Source organism: Bicyclus anynana, chromosome 7 (genome assembly GCF_947172395.1).
Source record: "Bicyclus anynana chromosome 7, ilBicAnyn1.1, whole genome shotgun sequence".
Lineage (NCBI taxonomy): Eukaryota > Metazoa > Arthropoda > Insecta > Lepidoptera > Nymphalidae > Bicyclus > Bicyclus anynana.
This window is the reverse complement of record NC_069089.1, coordinates 15871385-15896202: the sequence shown is the minus strand read 5'-3', so window position 1 is coordinate 15896202 and position 24818 is coordinate 15871385. Positions and strand designations below refer to the sequence as shown.

General features: G+C 33.5%; 3 protein-coding genes across 6 annotated transcripts in view; all 3 read right to left on the bottom strand.

Annotated features, from left to right (window-relative positions):
- On the bottom strand, positions 1–9938 carry LOC112047252 (solute carrier family 46 member 3-like). 2 transcript variants are annotated; one of them, XM_024084303.2, is made up of 7 exons: positions 7090–9931; positions 6551–6692; positions 5349–5450; positions 4360–4497; positions 2926–3009; positions 1977–2133; positions 7–140 (listed from the first exon to the last, which is right to left on the bottom strand). In XM_024084303.2, exons 1-7 carry the CDS (start codon positions 7885–7887, stop codon positions 77–79), a joined length of 1485 nt encoding a protein of 494 aa, XP_023940071.1. In that variant the 5' UTR covers positions 7888–9931; the 3' UTR covers positions 7–76. The 2 variants fall into 2 exon arrangements, with proteins under 2 accessions (XP_052738568.1, XP_023940071.1); XM_052882608.1 differs by lacking the exon at positions 1977–2133 and having other exon boundaries at positions 1–140; positions 7090–9938.
- A 2284-nt stretch (positions 9939–12222) lies between these two features.
- LOC112047245 (proton-coupled folate transporter-like) lies at positions 12223–18215 on the bottom strand. 2 transcript variants are annotated; one of them, XM_024084290.2, is made up of 7 exons: positions 17424–18215; positions 17173–17329; positions 14709–14810; positions 13940–14077; positions 13435–13518; positions 13005–13161; positions 12223–12404 (listed from the first exon to the last, which is right to left on the bottom strand). In XM_024084290.2, exons 1-7 carry the CDS (start codon positions 18195–18197, stop codon positions 12254–12256), a joined length of 1563 nt encoding a protein of 520 aa, XP_023940058.2. In that variant the 5' UTR covers positions 18198–18215; the 3' UTR covers positions 12223–12253. The 2 variants fall into 2 exon arrangements, with proteins under 2 accessions (XP_023940058.2, XP_023940059.2); XM_024084291.2 differs by lacking the exons at positions 17173–17329; positions 17424–18215 and adding exons at positions 15532–15688; positions 15818–17148.
- Positions 18216–21547: 3332 nt separating this feature from the next.
- Positions 21548–24818, bottom strand: part of LOC112047244 (uncharacterized) — a 350719-nt gene continuing 347448 nt past the window's right edge. For both annotated transcript variants that reach the window (XM_024084289.2, XM_052882394.1), the window contains exons 9-10: positions 24010–24070; positions 21548–23102 (exon numbers count right to left, since the gene is read on the bottom strand). In XM_024084289.2, the coding sequence (XP_023940057.2) occupies positions 23087–23102; positions 24010–24070 (77 nt within the window). In that variant the 3' untranslated portion in view covers positions 21548–23086. The remainder of the gene's footprint in view (positions 23103–24009; positions 24071–24818) is intronic.

Here is a 24818-nt window from a genome sequence, read left to right as displayed (position 1 = left end):
TTTGTTAACAATATTTTATTAAATCTACTTACAAAAGAAAAGAAAAGAAAACACCGTAAAAGTTTCTTTGCAAGAGTTATTCCTTTATCACCTCCCGCTTGCGAAGTTGAGTCTCCCGCCGGTGTCGCAGGAACAGCCACCTGGGAGCGGAAAGTTTCCCAACTGTATTTATAAATATCGACAATAAAATGGAAACAGGAAGTTTCCAAACTGTACTAATAAATATTGGCAATTAAACGAAATGAATGCTTTTGTATTTTGATGTTGTTCGATTGATACTAACAGTGGAATTCATAGACATTGCAGGGGCACCATTCGCCCGCTGAGTGTCGGATTCTCAAACGCATAGTGTTTAAATTCGACACTCATCATCATCATCATCACGTCAGCCGACGGACGTCCACTGCAGGACATAGGCCTTTTGTAGGGTATTCCAAACATCACAATACTGATCCAGCGAATCCCTGCGATTCGCTTGATGTCGTCAGTCCACCTGGAGGGTCTACCAATACTACGCTCTGTAGTGCGCGGTCGCCATTCCAGCACCTTGGGACCCCAACGTCTATCTTCGAACTATGTGCCCCATTGCCACTTCAACTTCGTGACTCGTTGAGCTATGTCGGTGACTTTGGTTCTTCTGCGGATCTCCTCATTTCGGATTCGATCACGCAGAGATACTCCGAGCATAGCTCATTCCATCGCCCGCTGTGTGACTCTGAGCCTTCTCATGAGAAGCCATAGTTAGTCGACAATCAACGGGTGAATAATCCCCTGGGGGCGCCCCCGCAACGTCTATGAACTCCACTGTAAGATTGCTTTAGCTACACTAGATTCGGGTTTTTTTAGTTATGCTAACGGATAAAACTCGTAGACGCCGCAGATGTTAGATGAAAAACATGCTAGGAACCCATATATAATGCGCTGCCTTGCGATTGTATGTAATTACACTGTTAAACCGTGACCTTCAAGGATATAGTAATGTTACTTGGGGACAGAAATAAGGTTGACTATAAAAAGTACATACGACGAGCTTTGTTAGACGGTATGCACATGGAATATGTACATGGAATAAGGGTCCGAAATATATCAATTCGAATTAACAATTGACGTTACAATGTTATTTGATGTACTACACGTCAAACTAATTGTTATCTAATATTTTTCAAACGCTTTTGTGATAGTGACTTCATGGAACAGTAGAAGTAATATAGACCGTCATGGCCGACAGTCGTTTTTTAAAAACAAAAATATTCACGTGTCAAAAAATATGATATGGCGATGGAAATTGTACCAATGGTTAAAGGTCCTAATCTGATCCATTACGGTTCTGTGAATAAGATTTTTTATAGATGTGTTAGTGTAGTATAATTAAGTTTAAATTGAAGCTAAAACAGAGGGGCTCAGCCAAAAATCTCTTTAAATAAAGAAAAAAAAATATGAGACCAAATTTTTTTAATTTAGTAGAACAGTCGACGAACGAAATTAGTAGAATAGGTCATTATGACATATTTAAGACCATTAAAAAATGTCAACAAGCCTATTGGCCACCTTAAAGTATGACTGCTTCTAGGAGAGCCATTGTTTAATGTTTTGAATTTTGAATGCAGAAGTGAACGCCTGCAAAATCAACAAGCAAGAAGCACACTACTGATAAAAACCGTACAGTACTGGAATTTCATAGACATTCAAAGAAATGTATATTCATGATAATCCACACAACGTGTCTCTAGCCACAGGAACTTCTTCTTAATCGCTGCGCTCTTGACAGAGCGGTCGTGGTCTTTAGGACGTGTTGGAGGCAGATGTAATACGCCTCACGAGCATTCGCCACTTCTCCCTTTGTGTAGTGAGTCGCGTACATTCATGCAAGGGACCGCCTATTAATTACAGGAACTACTAGGTACTAGGAACTAAGGTATTTCACAGTAACAGAACCTCTATGATTTAAAGTCAGTTAAAACAATAAAAAATCATACGCCAAAACGGTGATAGCCGGTACAGTCATGCTCGCGCTGAATATGAAGACGGCCCCGGTGAACACGGGTATAGTCCGGGCATACAGCGCGGAGTACGTGGGATCGAACACCAGCGCCGCTAGCGTCTCCACTAGACTGAATAAAGAGTTCATTTTTCCTGAAAAAAAAGTCAAAAAAAAATGTTTAGAAAAACAGTTACAAACATTTATGGCGATAAATATCGGCGACCCCGCACTAGAAAGCGCAGTGTGTTGGTCGACCCCGTAGCAAGTGGGCTGACGACATCAAGCGAGTCGCAGGGAGTCGTTGGATGCAGGTGGCTCAGTATCGTGATGTTTGGAAGTCCCTACAAAAGGCCTATGTTTTGTAGTGGACATCCATCGGCTGATATGATGATGATGATGGTACCAGGGCAAGTGTATGGGAAAAGTGATGTTATATACAAGTTTTTTAGACGGCCTCCGTGACGCAGTGGTAAGTGGATTTACAAGACGGAGGTCCTGGGTTCCATCCCCAGCTGGACCGATTGAGGTTTTCTTAATTGGTCCAGGTCTGGCTGGTGGGAGAAACCGAAAGGGGTGTGGATTTTCATTCTCCTCCTAATAAGTTAGCCCGCTTCCATCTTAGATTGCATCATCACTTACCATCAGGTGAGATTGCAGTCAAGGGCTAACTTGTAAAGAATAAAAAAAGAAAATATATACAAGTAATTTAATTTTAATATAGCCTTGTTCTTATTCCACTTATTGGGGTCGGTACAATATTTCATTGTTTTCCTGTACGGGGATAAAATACTGCAATACTCACAAATAACGTGGTTTTCTATTGACATTTTTTTCAATCGGTTGAGTAGATTCAGATATCCCTACAATCTTACAGACTTTGTCTCTTTATAATATTAGTATAGATAATAATCATAATATTATTATGTATATTTAAGATGGTATACCCATTTCTTCAGCGAGGACTAACTTAGAAGCCATCGACCTCAGGGATGTGAAAGTGGTCGCGTTTAGAATCTCAATTATCGGCACTGAAAAGAAAAGTCAAAATTTAATTTAAAATTGTACATGTCTGACGTATTAATACAAAGATAACTTTAAATAGTTTAAAAAACTAAAAAACACACTTTTAGCACGCACTAAAAATTACAAATATTGGATTTAAGTCATGTGACAACTTTTTTCGTATTCGTCACAGCAAACCCTTTCATTTGATATCCATATCATGGGGGTGGATTTCAAACAGCCAGTCCGCCATCGTGGGGAGGCCGCCATATTGGATTTGTTTCTTAGATAGTCATGTATTGTCATTAGAATTCAGAGCGTGTGCAAAATTTCATCCTACACGAAGACCGGGAAGTGGGTTAAGACTCCAAGATTTGTCTTTCCTACATAGGTAAAGTGATTGGAGAAGCTGCCATATTGGATTTGTAATGACGTTTCTTAGCTAGTCACGTATTGCTATCAGAACTCAAAGTGTGAGCAAAATTTCATCATAATCGAAAACCGGGAAGTGGGTCAAATTATAATTTAAACATTTTCCTACATACATAGTTAGATGTGAAGCTAACTATAGTGTGTAATGACTTGTTATTTTATGAAAGACTAGCTGACGCCGCGCGGTTTCACCCGCGTGGTTCCCGTTCCCATAGGAATACAGGGATAATATATAGCCTATAGCCTTCCTCGATAAATGGGCTATCTAACACTGAAAGAATTTTGCAAATCGGACCAGTAGTTCCAGAGATTAGCGCGTTCAATTAAACAAACAAACAAACAAACAAATTCTTCAGCTTTATTATATTAAGTATAGATAAAGTTTGCATACTTATAAAATTTATTTATAAGTACGGTAGGATGGACTGTAGTGGTTTGGGGAAGCCATGTGAAAAGCGTAATTTTTTATATTTTTCTTGGCACAATATAACAAATCATGTTGTCATTTGGTAGTAGTTAGCTTCATTCAGAAACACGAATATCAAATTTTCATAGAATCTCGAAAGGTTTCTACGGAGTTAAGTGTAAAGCCGCTGTAGATATAATTTCTCCTGATATAGTGTAGAGTATAAATTGGGTCAGTAGGGTGGACAAGCCTAGCCCCTCTAATTCTGAAAAAAGACTCTTGCTTGACAGTGAACCGAATATGGGTTATTAATAATGATGATGATGATTGTAGAAGATATAAAAAATACTTTGCAAATTTCAAAGTTACTTACCGTTGTTACCTTAAAGAGCATGAGCTGATAATCTTTCAGCATTCATAAAATATCGAAGATTTTGGTTTGCACCCAACAGACGTGGTTACGATAACAATCTAAAGGACGGCAATGAAACCCAAAGAATCTATAACGCACTATAGTTGTTTATAATAAAAATTGTACCCATAAACATTTGCAAGTCCGTATACACGAAGGCGATGTACAGTGACCCGATCAGTTTGCTGGTGATGGAGATGAGACACAGCATGGAGTCGTGGAAACCCCAGTGTTTGCTGAACACGCTGATGGAAAATAACGCACCTGGAAAATATGGTAACCATGAAGTCAGTATAATATTTTATTTTCAAAAAATATAAAAAAAGGTAAATTTTCTTCAGAAACTTAATTTACCATGGTATTTATTTTATACTAGCAGACGCCGCGCCGCGCGTTACCTTAAGGTATAAAATATAGCCTATAAACTCGGGGATAGTGTAGCTTCCTAACAGTAAAATAATTTTTCAAATCAGTTTTTTAGCTTCAGATCCTATTAAATGCAAACAAACAATCAAATCTTTCCTCTTTATAATATTAGTATAGATTTGTAAGTCTACATTTGCTGTAAGTGCGATGGAGCGAGCTATGCTTGGGTGTTTCTCTGCGTGCTCGAATCAGAAATACGGAAAACCGCAGAAGAACCAAAGTCACTGACATAGCTTAACAAGTCGCGAAGCTGAAGTGGCAATGGGTAGGCCACATAGTTCAAAGAGCCTATGGTAGGGAGCTGGAATGGCGACCCTGCACCACAAAGCGCAGTGTTGATCGACCCCCCACTAGGTGGATTGAGGACATCAAGCAGGTCATCCAGCATCAAAAATCCATGCAAGAGGCCTATGTCCAGCAGTGGAAGTCCATTGGCTGTTAATAATGATGATGTTGATGATTTGTTGTAAGTTTTATCGCGATTTGACTACAAACAGTGCAACTTGATGTTTCAAAAGATATATAAATAAATAAATTTTGAATTCTAGCAATTCACATAGCGGTTTCAGATTAATGGAGAGGTAGCTAAAAGCCAGTGCTAAATGTCAAGATAATACAGATTTTATGGCAGTAAATCTATTTAAATTTAATATCTCGCATTATATTATGTGACGTATTCATTCACTTACCTAGGGAATGCGTTATAATACTATAAGTGGAGTAGATACTGTATTTCAAAGCATCCCATTTAAGTCGATATCTCACAAACATGTATGTGATTATCCTCTCACCTGAAACAGGGAAAATGAACTCTAAGCTAAGAAGTATAAGGTTGATAATGAAATATTGAGTGAGCAATGCTACAGAGTTCAGTTTTCCAGCTAACAGTGCATATTTAGCTTAAGTGCTATAGCTTTTTCCATAATGTTTTAGTATGGGTCGATATTGACCCAGGAATAGTCTTTGTTTAAGTCCATCAGCCGACATAACCACTTGGAGCTTGTACATAGTTTAACATAGATGTCACGTTTTACTCCGTCTGCTGTTGCTAGCAGTTACCAATAAGGATCTCACGTTAAAAAACAAACATACAGCCAAATAACATCCTCTTTTTTGGAATAAATAATGATAAAAGGTTCAACACAGGTAACAGTCCAAATTAAGGTCCCAAATTATGCGACCCTGTATCAAAACTAGCATTGATGGATTTCTTTTAGCAACTAGAAAAGATCTCTTCGAGACCGTTTTCTATTAGGTACTGTCATCGTGTTTTAAAAATTTTCAACTGAAAAAGTTAAATTAAATAAAAAAGGAAAATTTTTACAACCAAGATATTCGTAGTACCAAATCAAAGTTGGAATTTGCAAAGTTAATGATAACTCCTGTACTCAAAGATAAAGATGCATTCAAGGCTTATAAGGAGCGTTGTACTAATAGTTAGTCTATTAAAACGTATTTTTACAAGACATTTCTTGCGATTGTTTGACATACATTAGCTGAATAAATTATATAAACATTATAAATAACATTGAACTGTTATTTCGTTAGATAAGAAAGATCCTAGATAACACAATAAGCTATTTTACGTTTCATAAGGCTTACAAAAGCCTATCATAAATATTGCAAATAATGCCATGTAAACTAAATTACATATTAGCTAAAATTATTTATAGGATCCAAGTATCAAACGACCTTCACCGAGCTGGTTATTGGATGAAATGTTTTTTGCAATTTCGGTTGACTATGAAAATGTTGCTTGCAAATGTACTTAGCATTTGAAATGCGATATTTTAGGTTAACATTATTACGGAATAAAATCAATGAATTTTCGATGATTTTAGTTTCATTATACGGACAAAATATGAAGGTTCAGACTTAACTAAAAACTTACCATGATTTGGTCCGTATATGATAGCAACTACAAATAGTGTTAGAATTATTTTCTTTCTAATATTTCCATCCCTTTTCTTAAAAGCCAAGCCTACTGTCTCTCTTATCATGGATACTAAGTCAGAAAGGACGACGGGTTTTGACTGCAATTTGAAAAACAACAACAAATTAATAAAATATTTCAAAATTTATTTTAAGTCCCAAAATTTATAAAAATGTTTACATTGATTCAATAAAAAAAAACAATTTTTGTAATATTTGTTTGTATGTTATTATAATTATTATGTCTACGGTAAGGCTATGGAGCTTCAGTTGTTAGCACTTAGGTATTTATAAAACCAAAATAACTTTAAAAAGTGTGTTGTGAAAGATTGTGAACATTCTATGAAAGTTTTATCTTTATCGTCTTTCAGTCGGAAAGTGAAGAAAGAAGAAAGAATAGTGTCTATTAGTGAAATAAAAAATAATTTTTCAAGAAAACACAAATAAGTATTTCGTTATTAATAAATAAAACTGCCCTCAATTAGAGCACACACTCACCTTTTCGCCCTCTATACCAGGTTTAGTTTTAGTTTTCAAGCAAACGTATCCGTACGTGAAGGTTATCAGATAGATGAGCAGCGACAGTGAGAAGATACCATAGTAACCCCACAAAGTCAACAGTATCCCACTTAATGCTGTACCGATAGGTATTCCAGCTGTCAAGCATAAATTAACCAGACCAACGCGGAATGTTCTAGACTTCTCATCAGTAATATCACCTATATAGCTGAAAACACCTAAATAAACCAAAACCCATCCACCGGTAATAGCTGGGAAGAGAGCTTCCAAAAACATGGTAACTTCAACGGAGATTTGGTAGAAGAACACCGTACTGAGAATATTGCTAATACAGACCAAACACTCTCCAACTATCGGTAAAAGAATGCATAGCTTTCTGTTTCCCGTACGATCACTCCATGCACCCATAAATATTACAAACAAAGTCGGTACGGCCGTTTGTATGACGCTCTTCCATGTTTCTATAGCCGATATCACTTTTTGGACCTCGCCTTCGTAGAATGTGAGGTTTCCTTGTCTAAGAATCAGTGCATCGCATATACTGTCGTTATAGTTTAATTTGACACGACACGCTTTATCCAAATTGAGATTCTGAATTGCTATCCTTGCTAGCATAGATGGAATGATAAGCCCGGCGAGTATTGGCTCCACGGTGATATTTGATTTCATGTCCCATAGTTTCCGAAAAAAGTTTCTGTTGTCCGATTCCTCGTTTTCTATTTTTGGTTTTTCATCTAACGGTTCTTCTTCTGGGATCGATTTCTTTGCTTCTGACATAATTTAATAGTTATCCGCGTGGTTGTTAATGATAAACTAAGCTGTTACTTCAATTTATCTATTCGGTGCGGAGTCGATCATTTATCTTTGTAATAAATGTTTATACACAAATAAGATTTTTGTATTAACTATCTAGTGGTTGACTTTTTTTTAAGAGTATATATTTGTATAAACATAATATAATATCAGATTTCATTAGGTATAACGTTGTATTTTTTATTCTTTGTATTTTAGAGATATTTTTTGAGTGTTGTTATAAATTCACAAGTGCGAATCGTTAACAACGAACGTCAAGCAACTTAACTTTCTTGTATGAATTCGAAATTTTATGCCGTTGTGCTAAATAACTTACACCCCATCCAGCGCGCAATTATCTTAAATTTCCTTTTTTGTAGCCTAATTTTTGAGCTTTAAATTTTAACTTAAATCGATATCCCTAAGGTATTATTTTACCAAGTTGACAGAGAATGACTGGTGCCAGTCACTTGTAAAGTCCAATAAATTTGATTTTGATTTTCATACTGCCATGATGGAGGTTCAACTCGAATACGTAATACGGGTTGAACCTCCATTAAGGCAGTCGGTTAAACCGAAAACAATGAATATTATAAACCAGTTCATTAGCGCCGAAAATGTAGATACGAAACACAACAATACGTCACAGTCACAAATATTCAATTAATTGAAAATAATAATTGCATTCACTACAATTTCACACAGACACGACACAAATAACATGAATGTAGCGTAAAATTTATAATTAATTTTCTATATACGCAATTATCACAATATGATATTGCGTCACGATTGAAACAGAGCACGCTGTATATAGCATTTTATCATTATTTTAACAATTCAACTAATTACTATTTACACAGGGTGATTATTTTGCTACTATATCGACCATGAGCTGATAACGGTACAATAATGCAATTGTAACGTTTGCGATGTTTGAAAGTTGATTGTGTGAGCTCTTTATAGTGTCTGTGTTTATCTGCTAACAGGTCAATGAGCCTATTATTAAAGGAACCACATAAGATGAAAGAGCAAAGCGTGATGGTCCGGAAATGATTCCCGATTGAGTCAATTTCGGAAACCATTGTAGTAAATGGATTATTTACTTGACTGTACGTACTGTCACGAGGGCCTTGCCAATCCAGCCTTATGGTAGGTGTCCATAAATTCGCATCGTAGCGGACGCATTGCATCAAACGGAACGTAGTATTCTTTGTATATATAGTCATACAAGTGCGTCCACGTATCCGCTACGTACGGATCATACGAATCTACCGCAAATTTAAAAAACCGTTTAATGTGATGCGTCCGAAACGGAAAATGCGGATCTGTGGACGCCTGCGTTTACTTTTACAGTTTTTTTGAGAAAATATATAAAGGATTCTTTGGACGCTTTCCATAAGATTGCACGTCACATAACACCGTATGATGTGTGCTAACTATTTTATGCTAACTTGCCATAACTTGTCATTGAAAAAAAATCCATAGTGTAGGAAATAGTAGTCTGAGACGAATATGACGTCGCTCGATCTTATGTTGGCTCGTGCCGAAGCTAGGTGGCGCGAATTGTTTCCGTAAAGAGTGGGGAGTTAGAGAGGGGTAGTGATTGGTTGGCAAGAGAGATTTGCGATATAAGACGCTCGTCGTAGCGTCAGCTTCAGTATACTCGTGGCGTTCGAGCTGTCCACATTTCTTGTTGTGTAATTCTTTATGGGTTAGTTGGGATAGGCGGGGAGAGTAGTGACTTGGGTTGAAAAGGGGGTGTTAGTTAACTGTAAGGGGATCCCTTAACCCTACAAACAATGCTCACAAGTCCGCAACTCAACTCAAGGGCATTCTCTTCCATTCTAGGGTTTGATTTGGTTACAGTTTGATTTGTTAATTAAATTGTCCTGACACGTGTTGTGAATCATTGTTCCTTTTTTGTTTTTTGTGAACATTGAACCTTTGTTCGACATTGGTTTTCTTATTTTAGTAATCCACTTCTGAGTCTGCTAAAAAAAGTGATATTTTAGTTACAAAGTTACTACAAAAGTACATACCTACCTTTTTATGATTTTTCAGCTGTTTCAGAGTTTTCCGTTATTCTACTTTCTTCATAAACTGTAATAGAAATAACGAAACATATATTTATACGGTATAAATGGTCAAGGTCTTTAAACTGCGAAACACAAGTCAACTGGCCCTAAAGTGGTTAATAACTAATTGTGGTCTAATTGCGGGTAGTTCCCATTTAACCGATTGTATTAGACGACTCGAACGTTACAATGACAATAGATAACTAACGATTACACTCGTTGTTCTCTTTTGTGGCAATATGGCGACAAAACTACTAAACTAACCAATATACTAATTTTCATATAATAAAATAAATTACAATATAATATGCTCGACACAGAGTAAATTTGTTTTAACCAATGACCCTAAACATGTGTAATTGCTTTAACGGACTACTATAGTGGTAATTATCGTATAGATTAATACTGATATAATGAATTATAGAATGCCATTAACGCTTATATCCTTAATTTATGACTTACTCATACCTTGAGGCTCTGATAATAATATTTTAGACTATTAATAATATAATTCCTGATGATGCGATGCCTGACGATCCTATGGTAAAAGAATGAAAGCGGAACTAGATCAAAAAGTTCCTGAGTACACTCATCATTCAAATTGAAAATTCCAAATTCCACTATCAAATGAAAAAAAGAATGCCTCACCCAATGTCGTCTTCAAAGATTAACACTTCTCTACTATTCTTCCTGATTTAACAAAAAATCAACAATCTTGTCACTCTCAAAACCATATTCAATCAATGTGTTACCCATTTTTTTATGAGAAATGATTCCTCATACCAGATTAAAAAGAAACGATATAGATTGCTCCGAGTGAGGGTAGTTTTAAAACACGCCATAAACTTTGTTCACTTTGTGGGTACAAGTTCTTTATCCCACGCCCTGAGGCACAGAGTTTATTAGGAGAGGGTTAACACTCTCATGCTGCTTTTTAATCACTTTTAAATCCACATTTGACAAATAGCGTTCCGTCGCAATTGACAGTTACGCCGCAGCGCCATGTACCGAACTGTCAAGTTTCCTAACATGGCCGCCGTGCCATAGACACGCGACGCTGCGCCAGAGCGACCACAGACACACTCTTCCCTTTGATTTTGTAATTTCCATCCTTAAGGCGCTTTAAACTAAAAATAAAGCCTTCTGTTTAATTGTGGTTATCGAGATATTATTTTACAGAAGCAAAAAGGTGGACGCGATTCGTGCTCTGATATAAATCTTTTAGAAAACCGACAGGATCGCCACCTATTTTTATTAAAATAACGTGAACGGAGTTGCGTTTAACGTTTTTTGTATTGTATAAAAGATAAAATCTTTTTGGTCTCCATTGTAAAGATTTCGTACACAATGTGACAAATTCAGATCTTCCCGGCGACGCGAAAGTTTGCTACAAATATGAAGACAGGCGCGAACTCTCAAGTTTTGGTGACACCTTCGTCTCTATTGTTCGAAGTTTGTCTATCGACAACAGGATTATACAACACAAGTACAAACTTCTCTTTTTCTTTTAATATCATCATATTTTATACATAATATTTGTATTTCACTAGCGGTCAAGCTTAGCTTTCACACATTCCCTACACCTCCCCTACCATACCCCAACCCAAGCGATCCCTACCCAACCCTATCACTATCCAACCCGGTCTCTACCCATACCCCTAACTCAACCCTACCTCCTACCCTACCCTACTCTACCCTACCCCGATCCTACCCCTACTCTAACTTACTCCTACCTTACTCCTACCAAATCCCTACATTACCTATCGGTTGATCTTGAGTTGAGCGGCGAATACGCAACTTTTCTAATACTTAAATTTTAAAACTTGATATTTTTCGAATGGATCGTCCGAATTGAATAATGTAACGAAGCGTTTTCAGGAAATATTGGATCAACAATGTTCAATTGCAAACCTTTCTGCTTTTATTTGATCAAAGACAAAGTTATCATTATCATATTATTATCAACCAATTTAACGGTCCAATATAGGGCCAGCTGGCCTATTTCCTATTTTGGTCTTTATTACCAGGCCATCAAAATAAAAAACAAATCGATTAACAAAATGTCATCCACATACTATGACATACATTACAAATCTCATCCGGTGTTACAATAGGTTGATAATAAATACCAAAATAGTGAATAGGCCAGCTGGCCTCCCTTTATTTAGGATATGGCTTAGACCCATAACGCAGCTTCAGTGTGGGTTGGCGTATCTTTTATTAAATAAAACATTAATAAATATATCGATGATTACAACATTTTATTCAAATCTTTATTCAACAAAATACAGGCCATCGTTCAAATCAAGACTAGTCGCCAAATATTCTTCTTTGGGTTTCGTATCTTCACTTTTATTTAATTTTATTTTTAGGTTTTCTTTTTTAGTTTCAGCCATTTCCTTTTTATTTTGCTTATAAAACCATCTGAAAAGTATTAATACAGCGTGTTAAATAAATATCATCTTAGTGAATTTAATTATTAAATGCAAATTGAATGGAAACACAATTATACCAGGCGCTCTGAGGAGTTGAGTGTGGATAATATGAAGACCGCATTCTTTTCACGATTTTAAACTCAGAAAAAATATTCAAAATAGGATTTTGGATTTCAAGTAAATTGGCTAAACATATTTTGCTTTGGAACAATTTTATTGCTTGTTTATATAAGGACTAGCGGACGCCCGCGACTTCGTCCGCCCTTAGACCTCTTCAATCCGGCCATATTACAAGATCCATTCTCTTCGGACATCTACCTTCCTGCCGAATTTCATCTATCTACGCCAAGTGGTTTTTGAGATTTCGTGTTGATTCGCTTTTATATTTATTTGATTCGTGACCTTTTGCCTTTATTTATTAAAAATATCCAATTGTTTCTTATGGTTAAAGACTAATTATATCGACATTTTTTATCGTGGATTAGATAATTTGTGTCGTTGCTTTAACATAGCTAGAGGTTCAGATATTTCCTATTATTAATATGATATTATATATTTGTATATTATAAAATAGTTAAAAGAACCTTACATAAATATTAGAATCGGTGGTACGGTGAGTACAGTGCTGCAGTAGTAAATGATGCCAGAATCAATTTTTAGCGACACCATGTATATCCAGGAATAAATCGGCCCAAATATCATCGACGTTAACACTTCTGTTAAATTGAATACTGAAGTGATTTTTCCTGAAAGTGTACAAAACTCATAATAATATTACAGACATAATTACAGACTTCATCAGACCAGCTACCAACCAAACAATTTAAGAACTAACGTAAAACGCAAAATACTATACTTAGATAAGCTAGTAAGCATATTTATATTCAAAACAAAAAACTAAAATTGTAAGAATTTGAAATTGAAAATAGAAATAATAAGTGTTACTACTTTAAATATAATCAATAAAGTAATAAATAAATATATTGTTAATTTAATAAATTAAAATACCGTTTCAATACCTAGTTCATCGGTAGATGCTAGTTTAGATGATATGGATCTTAGAGCCGTGAACGAAGTTGCATTAAATGTTTCTATGAGAACAGCTGAAACAAAAACGATAATGTATGTACATCACACTGATAAAGCGAAAATATGTGTGCACGTTTGTATGTTTGCCGTCGCCGTCGCATTTACCTAAACGATTTAGCTGATTTTCAGAATAAAGATTTTACTCTGGATTGACACCCAGGTAGCCAAAGTTATGTTATTCCAAAGTATCATTTCCATTCCTCAGTTAAATCCATTTAGTACTGATGAGTGTGAAGGAGTAACAAATATGAGTACACACTTAAAAACTTTTCTCTTTAGGTATAAAGTGTTATTAAGAACCAAAAAAGTATGGTTCAAATTTAAATTGCATATATTTTAAAAAGGCTTTGTTTACAAGCATTTTTGAAATGTCTGGTTATATTGACATAGTAATAAAAACAATCGAAAACTTATTATTGAAGATAAGAGGGTTACCGATATACATGTCCGTGGAGTTTCTAGAGAGACCTGCTGCTAAGCCGCCGACAATTTTGCTGCAGCTAGATATGAGGCCGAGGGTCGCGTCTCCCCACTTCCATTTCCGGCTAAATATGCTGATTGAGATCAAAGCGCCTGAAATATTATAATAGATGCTTCAGATTGAGAGCTGCTATGGCTCCACGGTTGATATACCGGACTTGAAGTATTTTAATTATTGTCTCACTCACTCCCTAACACTACTTTACTATTTTATTAACTTTGACATATAATCTTCCTAATAAATTTGACATATAATTGTGTAAGTGTTGCCATATAACTGTATAATTAATGTTATGTGCTCCTAGTTATATATCTAATGCTCTTAGTTACATGTCGGACTTTTTTTCGGGTGGTATAATCTATTCTATTTTTTAACATTTAATATTATATATATTTTTGGCGTGCTATAAAACACATACTATGTCGTACTATTACTAATAATATTATTTTTAAAAGAAAACAAATTTAAGAAAAATAATTTTGTCAATCAAGGATATCATTCTTCGTAATAATACATCATCTAGCAGCCTAATTTTTAACACTCTAAAGCAGTAGCAGTCTGTTCAAAGAAGAGAGGTGGCCAAAGCCATTAGAATTTAGAAAATATAATGGTAATAATTAAAGAAATATTTTATGCTAGTATTCATGCAAGCGAATATAGAGAATAACGAACTTTTCTATGCAAAGGTACAATATATTTAAGTACAAATAAAACTGCACTCACCAAGCGCGTGTATGCAGATGTAGAAAGTATTGTAGAAGCTGTATTTGAGAGCATCCCAGTTAAACCGGTAACGGGTGAAGAGATACCGCACCGTGAACTCTCCTGGAAAGTTTTAATTCATTTTGCATTTATTCAGCCTTATTATAAAACTGTAGCGTTTTAAAAATAAATAAAACAACGCAGTCTAATATTATTAGACTGTTTGTAAAGTAATTGAAATTTTTGTAAACAAACTGTTATCTGGCAAACTATTATGATAGCGACATTTTTAGATAAATATAGAATATATGATGTTAGTCAAACAGTAGTTAACATTTTATTCATTCAGCCCACTATATTAGTATAGTTTTTGCTTACATTGGTCAAAACTCACAACAAAATGTCAGACTGCACTTCAGAAATGAAATAGAAAGCGTGATAGTCATAATTTCCCATTTTCAAAAGTGCCCAATGTGTCTTAAAATTTCAATAAATAAATTAAAAATAAAAGGAAAATAAAAAATTAAAATAATAAAAAAATAAAAATAATAAAAAAAGGCAATACTTCTATTTATAAACTAACTTAATACAATAACTTAATACAAGTTTCATTACGTTTAACTTTGTCTTGTTAAAAGTACCATTAATAATATTAAAAAAAATAATGAAAAATTTTACGATTTATTATTTTGCATAGATTTATTTATATTTTGTGATGACTGTTTTCGCTTACTTACTTAAAATCAGTCTTCAAATTGATTATGTATATCGTGAAAATTACCTTTCCTTGATATATTAAACTTTCCAATGACGATATTGTTTTCGATATTTTAAGTTGACTTACCAACTAGCGGCATGTGTATAAAAGAAACACAAGACAGAACTAAAATGGACTTTATCCTGCGATTGTTAGGTCCTTTTTTAAACGTAACAGTTAAAGTATCTTTGACGTGTTTGATATCAAAGAATGATTTAATTAATCCAAAAATACTATCTCCATCCTAAAAAAAATATTTTTTCAATATTTTCCTTTAACAAGTATTTATGCAATATTTCACTTGCTTGAATAAAGTATGCATTTCAAAAATTATTTAGATATATCCTTGAAGTTTGGTTTACTTAAACTTTACCTTATTTTTGGCAATTTTAGTTCGTTCTGGATCTTTAATATTAAAGTAACCATATAATAGGCTACAGCTAAATAATAGCGCACATATTGTAAACACGCCATAGTAACCAGTTTTGTCCAAAAGTATGCCGCTAAGAGCCGTTCCGATTGGAGCTCCGGCCGTTATGCACAGATTTCCAATGCCTACTCTAAATGTTCTTGTTTCTTCACTAGATATTTCACTAATGTAACTAAAAGCTCCCATAAACATCGTGGTCCATCCTCCAGTCATTGCTGGAAAGAATGCGTCAGAGAACATCGCAACTTGAACTGGTAACTCGTAGAAATAGTATGCATTGAGTATGTTGCACAAACAAGAGAACAATTCTCCAAATATTGGTAATAGGATACATATCTTTCTACGTCCAGTTCTGTCACTCCAAGCTCCTACAAACAATATCAATAAACATGGCATGGCAGATAGAACAAAACTTTTCCACATTTCCATCGAAGCAATGAGTTCTTGAACAACCAATTCTTCGTGTTGGTATTTTGTGCCTTGTTTTGCAATAAGCGCATCACATATTTCATCGCTATATTTTAAGTTCACTCGACAGGCTTTATCAAGATTCAAATTTTGTGTTGCTAATTTCAGTAAGTTTCCTGGTATGTAGTAGGTCACCAAAACAGGTTCTACTGTTATATTATTTTTTATCTGCAATATTTTTTCCTTTAATGTTTTCTTTTTAGATTTTGCTTTTGGTTTTGTCAAAAGTTCTTCTTCTTTTGTTGCCATACCGTACGATAATAATTTATTTTGTTGTTACTGAATTACTCGGTGTTGGCAGGTTTAATAATTCTCGCTTATCAAATTTGTTGTAAAGGTTGACTTAACGTTTTAGTTACATAACGTTATCAATAAATTCGTATATTAAGCCCAAGGCTCATTTGATAAGAAGAGGTTTTATTATATTGCTGTAATTATCAATCTTCTTGAAAGTATTTTCTAAGTGCAGTCTGTACTAAATAATAACTTAAGTACTAAAGAAGTTAAGTAAAGTGGTAAAAGGGAGGGAAGGGAAGGGAAGATTGGATATTTTATTTGCATTGTTCTGACATGGTCTGACAATTTAGTAAATGATCCACCTACCTTTTAGTAGACTGTAGCACGTGACTATGACGTCAGTATTATTGTGTAGCACTCGTCATTCAATGGGCTTTTGGACCGAGAGCCTGCGATAGCCAGACATACCTCAAGACTATTGAAAGTTTTTTGAAATTTAGATCATCAATCAACGAAGCATTATCGTACCATATGGCTATTATAGGATGGCGGTCTATTTATATTGCTTTTGTTGTTGCAGTATATTTACTTACCATATGCTGGCCCATATATGAAAGCAATCGAAGATAAAACTAAAATAGACTTCAGTCGGCGTCGATTAGGTCCTTGTTTGAACGCCACAGTTACTGTATCTCTGACATGTTTGATATCAAAAAATGACTTGAGAAATCCATGCACACCATTTTCTACCTAAAATTCATACATTTGTTCAAAAACTTTATTTGAAAAAAAAAGCATTTGATATCTTAGAAATAATTTTTAATTATTTTTTTTCTTTACTAACCTTGTTTTTGTCGCTTTTTGGCCGCTCTGGGTCCTTGATACAAAAGAATCCATGACAAATACTAAAGCAAAACAAGAGTGAGCTTATTGTAAAAACTCCATAATATCCAATATGTTTCAATAATATTCCACTAAGAGCGGTACCGATCGGTCCACCGGCAGTTAAACATAGATTCGCGACACCGACTCTAAAAGTTCTGGTTTCTTCACTAGACATTTCACTAATGTAACTAAAAGCTCCCATGTACGTCGTAATCCACCCACCAGTTATTGCTGGAAACAATGCCTCAAAGAACATGGTCACTTCCACTGGCAGTTCATAAAAATAGTAAGCGTTAAGTATGTTACTCAAACACATCAACAAATCACCAACAATTGGCAGAAGAACACATATCTTTCTATTTCCAGTTCTATCACTCCAGGCTCCAATAAATAAAATTAGAAAACTTGGTATCGCCGTCAGTATGAAATTTTTCCAAGCTTCCATAGATGCAATAAGTTCTTGTACAAGCAATTCTTCTTTCTGGTACATTGTTCCCTCTTTTGCAATAAGAGCATCGCACACTTTGTCACCATAATTTAAATTTACCCGACAAGCTTTATCAAGATTTAAATTTTGAGTTGCTAACCTCGCTAAGACACCAGGAACTACGTAAGTCATCAAAACAGGTTCTATTGTTATATTTTCTTTGATGTATGCTATTTTCTCTTTAAATGTCTTCTTTTTAGGTTTCTCTGTTTGATTTTTCAAAGGGTCTTCTTCCTTCGTTCCCATTTTGTACGTGAGATTGCATCAAATGTTGAAATATCTATGATATTTGAATTTATTGGAATTGCTTTCTACTTATCAAATTGTACATTGCTGCAAGTACTCGATCTAATTATGTACCTTTATCAAAAGTTAAATATTATTTAATAATCAACAAACAGTTGATATATTTGCCTGCACATCTTAAAGTCGTCATTTATCAGACTGCAGTATTGTTCATTAATTAATTTTTGTATAGGTTCCTTACAAATCTGTCAAGATATAATTTAATATACGCTCAAACTAAGCATGTTGGAAATACTTTAGTTGCTGTTCTCGGGAGTTAGAATATTAACGTGGCTTCCTATTGATAATAGAATTTTCAAAATCGGTTCATTAGTTCCAGATCCATTAGCACCTCATAAATATTACCTTTTTCTAATATTAGTGTAGATAAATAAAATGAAGTGTATTTAATTTTTGTGAACGTTGATGATTAGGTATACTAATCGGAGGTAACAGATTAAGCCTCTATTTACAGTTGGAAGTTGTCTTTATAGTCCCAACTATACCCCCAGGTCGGATATCCGCTCTTGTACACCTGGTTATTTGGCTGTAATACCTCTGTAATTTCACCGTAATTCCCGTAATTTCGTCGGTAAACGGACGGGGAAACGTCAATTTTGTACGCTTTGCTTATCAGAGCTTTTATTATGACTATTCTTGTTTTAATGTAAGACTAAACACGGACTCTTATTGTTATCGTCTGCTAGCTTGCTTCCGCGTCTTTGCTCATAATTTACAATTTGTCAACTAATTCCAGTAGACGAAATTTTTTACCCGTTTTATGTACGGATATTACAAACTAGCTGACACCGCGCCGTTTCACCCTTGTGCTCTCCGTTCCTGTAAGGATATGGGATAATATATAGCCTATAACCTTCCTCGATAAATGGGCTATCTAACACTGAAAGAATTTTTCAAATAGCACCAGTAGTTACTGAGATTAGCGCGTTCAAGCAAACTAACAAACTCTTCAGCTTTATAATATTAATATAGATATTCAGGCTCCAAATAATCAAAATTCTTTAAAGCCTTCTTTATTCTAGATTACACGGATATGCATCAATATGGAGCATTTATTGAAGCAATATGAAACAATTTCAATTAAATTCTAAAACTATTTCGGCAATATTGTATCAAATTGTTCCATTATAATCCATACGAGTATTTCCAAGTACAACGACAATTGTGTCACGTAGTCGTGACGTCATAATTAACCAATATTGCCGCGAATGGAGCTATTTTCACTAACTGTGTACCTAAGTTAAATTTTAACTCACAATAGAATAGGGTAAAGCAAAGACTTATTTATTTTCAATAGTTTATTAACTTCTTAAAAAGAAATCGCATTATTATTGAGCAAAACAATATAGAGCAAGAATCGACTCCGTATAAAATTTATTTTTTTAAACAACACAATCTCTATACTAACAGCTATGGTAAAACATACACAGAAACAAACATTAGAGATGATCTCTAACAATAAATAGATTACAATAATTATATATTTATAACTATAATATCCTTATAACTAATCACATTATGATAAATTATAATTATTTTTTTGTCTATTTAACATTAATTTATTTTATTTAACATCATTTAATTAATTTATTACAGTTAAAAATAATATTATTCGCCAATTATTCAGAGCACGATTGAACTGATCTGACTGAACTAATTGATTTATTTTACTTTATCCTAAAAAAACCAAATTAAAAAAACGTGTTTCTATTAAATTGCTATTTCATTATAACCATAGATTTAAAACACATAGATAGTGTGTAGTCACAGGATTCGTAAGCCGTTTTATGTGCCCCGATATGGGAGTCCTCAACTAGTTGCTAAGATAAGTACGCTTGTGTGCGTGTCTGCGAGTGAAATTAGCTTAGCTTTTACGCTCTTAACAGAAGTGGCTTACGTTTGGAGTGAAAAGTTGTTAGGTGTTTCGGGTCTACAGGTTATTAGTCTAAGATTATAACGCTGTTGATCGAACATTTGAATGAGGCCTATTTTATTGAGGTTTTTGAATTTATATAATTATTAAAACGTCTAAATAGAAATATGGTAAAGTAGCCTCAAATGGTTCGTGTAAAGATACCTTGTCGTTTTGAAAGCCGTTCTCTCTAATTCGGCCGACGCTCTTCCGCGCGTCTCATTACTTTATTTATAGTGTAAACTGAAAAACAGGTGTGTAACACCATTAACTACCTAATTTTAGGCTGTTACGGTAGCTCTTTGTGTAACGATAGTATGATTTTTTAATTCGACTTTGTCTCTATCTTATAGTATCGTGTTAGACAAAGACGATTGTAACAAATAATCAGAATAATGTTAAATGTTAAAAATAATTATAATTTATATTGTACAATTGTCAATAGATTACTTACACAAATATTGTCTACTTCATCGTACGTACAGTAATAGTTTAAAAGGATGCCTCTCACATTTGGCATGATTACATAATCTTACTTACGCATTATATGCTATAACTTTGTACACGACATAACATAATATTACGAGCAATATACATTTGGATTTTTAGCTTCAAATTATTCTCTGTCTCTTGTTTTTATTATTTTACCACATTTTCCATAAATACTCGTTATATTGAAATAAAATTACAATAGTTGTTATTCTTAATAAGATGGTTATAATCGAGGTATATATTTTAAAGAAATATGGAAATTTCATATATAAGGAAATGTGATTTAGAATTATCACCTCGATTTTTATACATTTTTCTTCTGTTATCTAATCTACCTAGACAATGTTGTTTTTTCTTTTAAAGTTTTCATTCTATTACATTATATTTAATTAGATAGATACCATTCAGCTCACAGAATATTTTAGTCACGTTTATATACAATTCCACTAATTTATATAATACCTATACGAGTAAATATTATTCATAATTATCATGTTTCCTACTTACATACATTATTTCACATTATCTGAATATATTACTTTTATATAATTCCAAATAAACTATTAGGATTTTTCTTATTTATTATATTATGTATTTGAAGAGAAAATTTAACATTAGTTTACAGCCAATTTTTTTTTGTATTTTATATTTACATAAATAATAATTTCCTTTTTTTATATTCAACATAATCATCTACAAAATAAAGGTAAAGAACATAATATTGGTGTAATGCACAGATCATTAAATTATTATTTGAAAGTACGGCATAATTATTTACATGGTATATTATATAATTTTACCTATATTAGTATATAGGTCTATATGTTACGAATGTACAATAATTCAAATTCATTTAAATCAAGCAGGCATACAAGCATTGTATGGATAACATAATTATGTCTGCTAATAGCGACTCTAGAAACGGTTCGGAATGTAGATTCTACCGTGGAAAGTTGACACAAATCTGAAGAAGTTCTTTTCGAAGAAAATAAATGTTTGTTTTAGAATTTTATATCAAACTATTCGTAATATTATAAAGACGAAAGTTGGTATGTTTGTTACTCCTTCACTCCAATTATTGAACCGATTTGGATAAGATTGTTATAAAACTACTTTTTATTCCGAAAAAATCATGGTTCCCGCAGGATTTGGCAAAAATGGAATTGTTTCGAGCGTCGGCTATTTAATATTGTTCTGTTTTGTGTTCAATTAGCAGAGACAAACACTTTCGTAAATATTAATAGTAATTAATATTAACGAAAGTTTTAGCGACGCGCGCGGTTTCTCTCGCGTGTTTCCCGTTCCCGTAAGAATACGAGGATAATATATAGCCTATAGCCTTCCTCGATCAATGGGCTATCTAACATTGAAAGAATTTTTCAAATCAGACCAGTAGTTCAAACAACAAACTTTTCAGCTTTATAATATTAGAATAGATTGTTATTTTGTTAAAATATTGAACATTGACTACTTGCAGTATTTCAAATGCACTAGGGATTTTTTGATACCAATTATAACAAAAACTATCTACTAACTAACTATCAATTTTAACAAAATAGGAAAAGGATCGTTTAGTACGAAATAACTCAAATTGTACACTGGGTTGTCTACTCGTATTTCTCAATTGATTGAATAAACACTGGATTCGATGCAAACCTAAACTGAAATACTTATATTTATATAGATTTTATTCAGTAAACAATCTTCCAACTATTATTTAGGATCACTATTTAACATAATTCTAATACAAAATCAGTTTTATTTACCTTTATGTATTATTCGTTGTATTAGGGAATGTAAAAAGTGATGGAAATTAACAAATTTATTAAAATATTGTGATAAACTAACAATGGTAACAAGTAGATTTAATAAAGGTTAGGTACACAACCATATTATATTACATAAGAATATTTTAATTTAACTATATTGGAATACTAATGGAACTATATATATATTTATGGTTGATCATACATTATTGAAAATAAAAAACTTAATAAAAAAAATTATTTAGTCCTAATAAATTCAATTCAACAAGTATGATTAATGAAAAGATAATGAAATAAAAACTTTAACTTTATCTCATTTTAATACAATAATTATTTTAATTGTTTGTTACATCGTAACAAATCAACACTTGTTATAGCTTCTTAAATAAAAATCATTAGATGATTAACGTTATATTTAATAATTAACAAGTTAGCAGCGGGCTAACTTTCATTTAGTTAACCATAACTTAAATTATTTTTCTATTACCTCATGTTCATTAATTTTTATTTCTTCCTTTCTATTTCTCTATACAACGTATGATGAAAATAATAAAAATAATAATAGTGTAACCTTTAAATACTAATGTAATTCACATGTTGTTTAAAATCTCTTATCTATTTACAAAACTGCTAATTTCCTAACTCCATTAGGCCATACATCATCGCAGGATCACTCTGAAAAGAAAAATATAAATAGATTAAAAATTATTACAAGCCTCAATTGTCTACGATAAAGGGTACGGGGATCAACACCGGGGGTTCGATCCCCGCCCGCTGGACTAGTGTTATTCCCACTCCTAACATTAGACTAATTGGTTATAATAATAATAATAATATATATTATTATATAATATAATAATAATATAATATGGTTAGGTATGCAAAAATATGGTAAATGTTCATTACAAAAAAATATTTTTTTTTTACAGAATAATACACAAATATCAATTCCTTCATATTAAAGTTCACTTATTGAATGCATTTGACTATGATAACGCCTGATGGAATGCAGTGATGAGGTCCAAGTTGGAACGCGCTAATTCTCTCACACGCCATTGGGATTTATACCTCCACACTGACGTGTACCGAAAAATGCCTTCGGGACTTATTTTTCCATAAAAAAATGCACAAAGAGTGACGGTTGGAAACACGTGATATAAAACAGATTATAGCTTTGTGGCGTGTAATATATGGTTTAAATTAGTCAGAGGGGATATATGATTGTTCTGAACCAAAGAATATCCATATTTATAAGTATAAGATGCATATATTCGCTGTATTCTTGGTGTTGAAGGTGACAGGAAACATAGACACCGGAAGGGTATTCCATACTTATAGTAAGAATCTTTGAGATTGAAGTTTAACCACTAAGGTAATTTTTGGCGCCAACCAGCATTATTAATTCGCTCTGAAGGTTTTAGTTGCCGGTATATAATCTGTGCCTCTAGTTCAAAGGCCTACGAGTATATTGCCCATAGATATGCCATAGCACTTGGCGGGAATGTTCTATTAAACATGATAGTTTTTTATATAATAATAGACAGAAAATCTTTATAATCTTGTTGAAAGGACTGAAAATTACCTTAAAACTTCTCTGAAGGTAAAACTGAGTATGACAAGCAGCAATGATGCTTCTACAGGACCTGTGGACAAGGATAAATACTACAATTAATTATGGTATACAATGATAATTATCATCCATCCATCCACCATCATTATCAGCCGATGAACGTCTACTGCTGGACATAGGCCTCTTGCATGGACTTTCAAACACAACGATCTCGAGCTGCGAATGTCCAACAGCTCCCTGCGATCCGCTTGATGTCCTCGGTTAAAATTGGTAATTATGTTATAATATTGTACTTTAGCTATATCAAGCTATATAATATAAATATTATGTTCGGTAGCGTGTTCGGTTTCAAGCTCAAGTCAACTGACGAGTAAATTGCAAGTTAAGCGTTTACTCATCAATAGTAAGAATAAAAAGATTAAGAAATGTTTATTCGAAATACTCAGTATAGAATTACAATGAAGTCCTGGCCCTTAAACTTGGTAAGCCCGTGTCTTAAGGGCCAGTTACTTCTCTTATATTCATAGGTATAATAAATAAATGTTTAATTAAAATAAAATGTGCAAATCGTTAAAATTTTTTAAAAAAAGATTAAAAATACCAAAAAAATAGTAATGACATCAGACAAAATTGTAGACAACCATTACTTTATCACAAAAAGATCAAAAACATTGAAAAGACTTTAAATAAGAGTATCAATTTAAAATATTACGTATCAATCAGAGAGAGAGTATCAATTTAATTTAAAAATATTGAAAGATTACATCCATACAAGCAACAATCAAAATTCGCTCAAACGAACCTCGTCGTCTCATTCAAAC

Coding starts and splice junctions, on each gene's coding strand:
- LOC112047252 (XM_024084303.2), bottom strand. CDS start 7,887: ATGTCAGAAGCAAAGAAATCGATCCCAGAAGAAGAACCGTTAGATGAA. Junction 5,451..6,550: donor CATATACGGACCAAATCATG/GTAAGTTTTTAG, acceptor TCCCTGTTTCAG/GTGAGAGGATAATCACATAC. Junction 141..1,976: donor CCGGCTATCACCGTTTTGGC/GTATGATTTTTT, acceptor TTCCGCTCCCAG/GTGGCTGTTCCTGCGACACC.
- LOC112047245 (XM_024084290.2), bottom strand. CDS start 18,197: ATGGGAACGAAGGAAGAAGACCCTTTGAAAAATCAAACAGAGAAACCT. Junction 14,811..17,172: donor CATATATGGGCCAGCATATG/GTAAGTAAATAT, acceptor AAAACTTTCCAG/GAGAGTTCACGGTGCGGTAT. Junction 13,519..13,939: donor CTCCACGGACATGTATATCG/GTAACCCTCTTA, acceptor TTTTTGTTTCAG/CTGTTCTCATAGAAACATTT.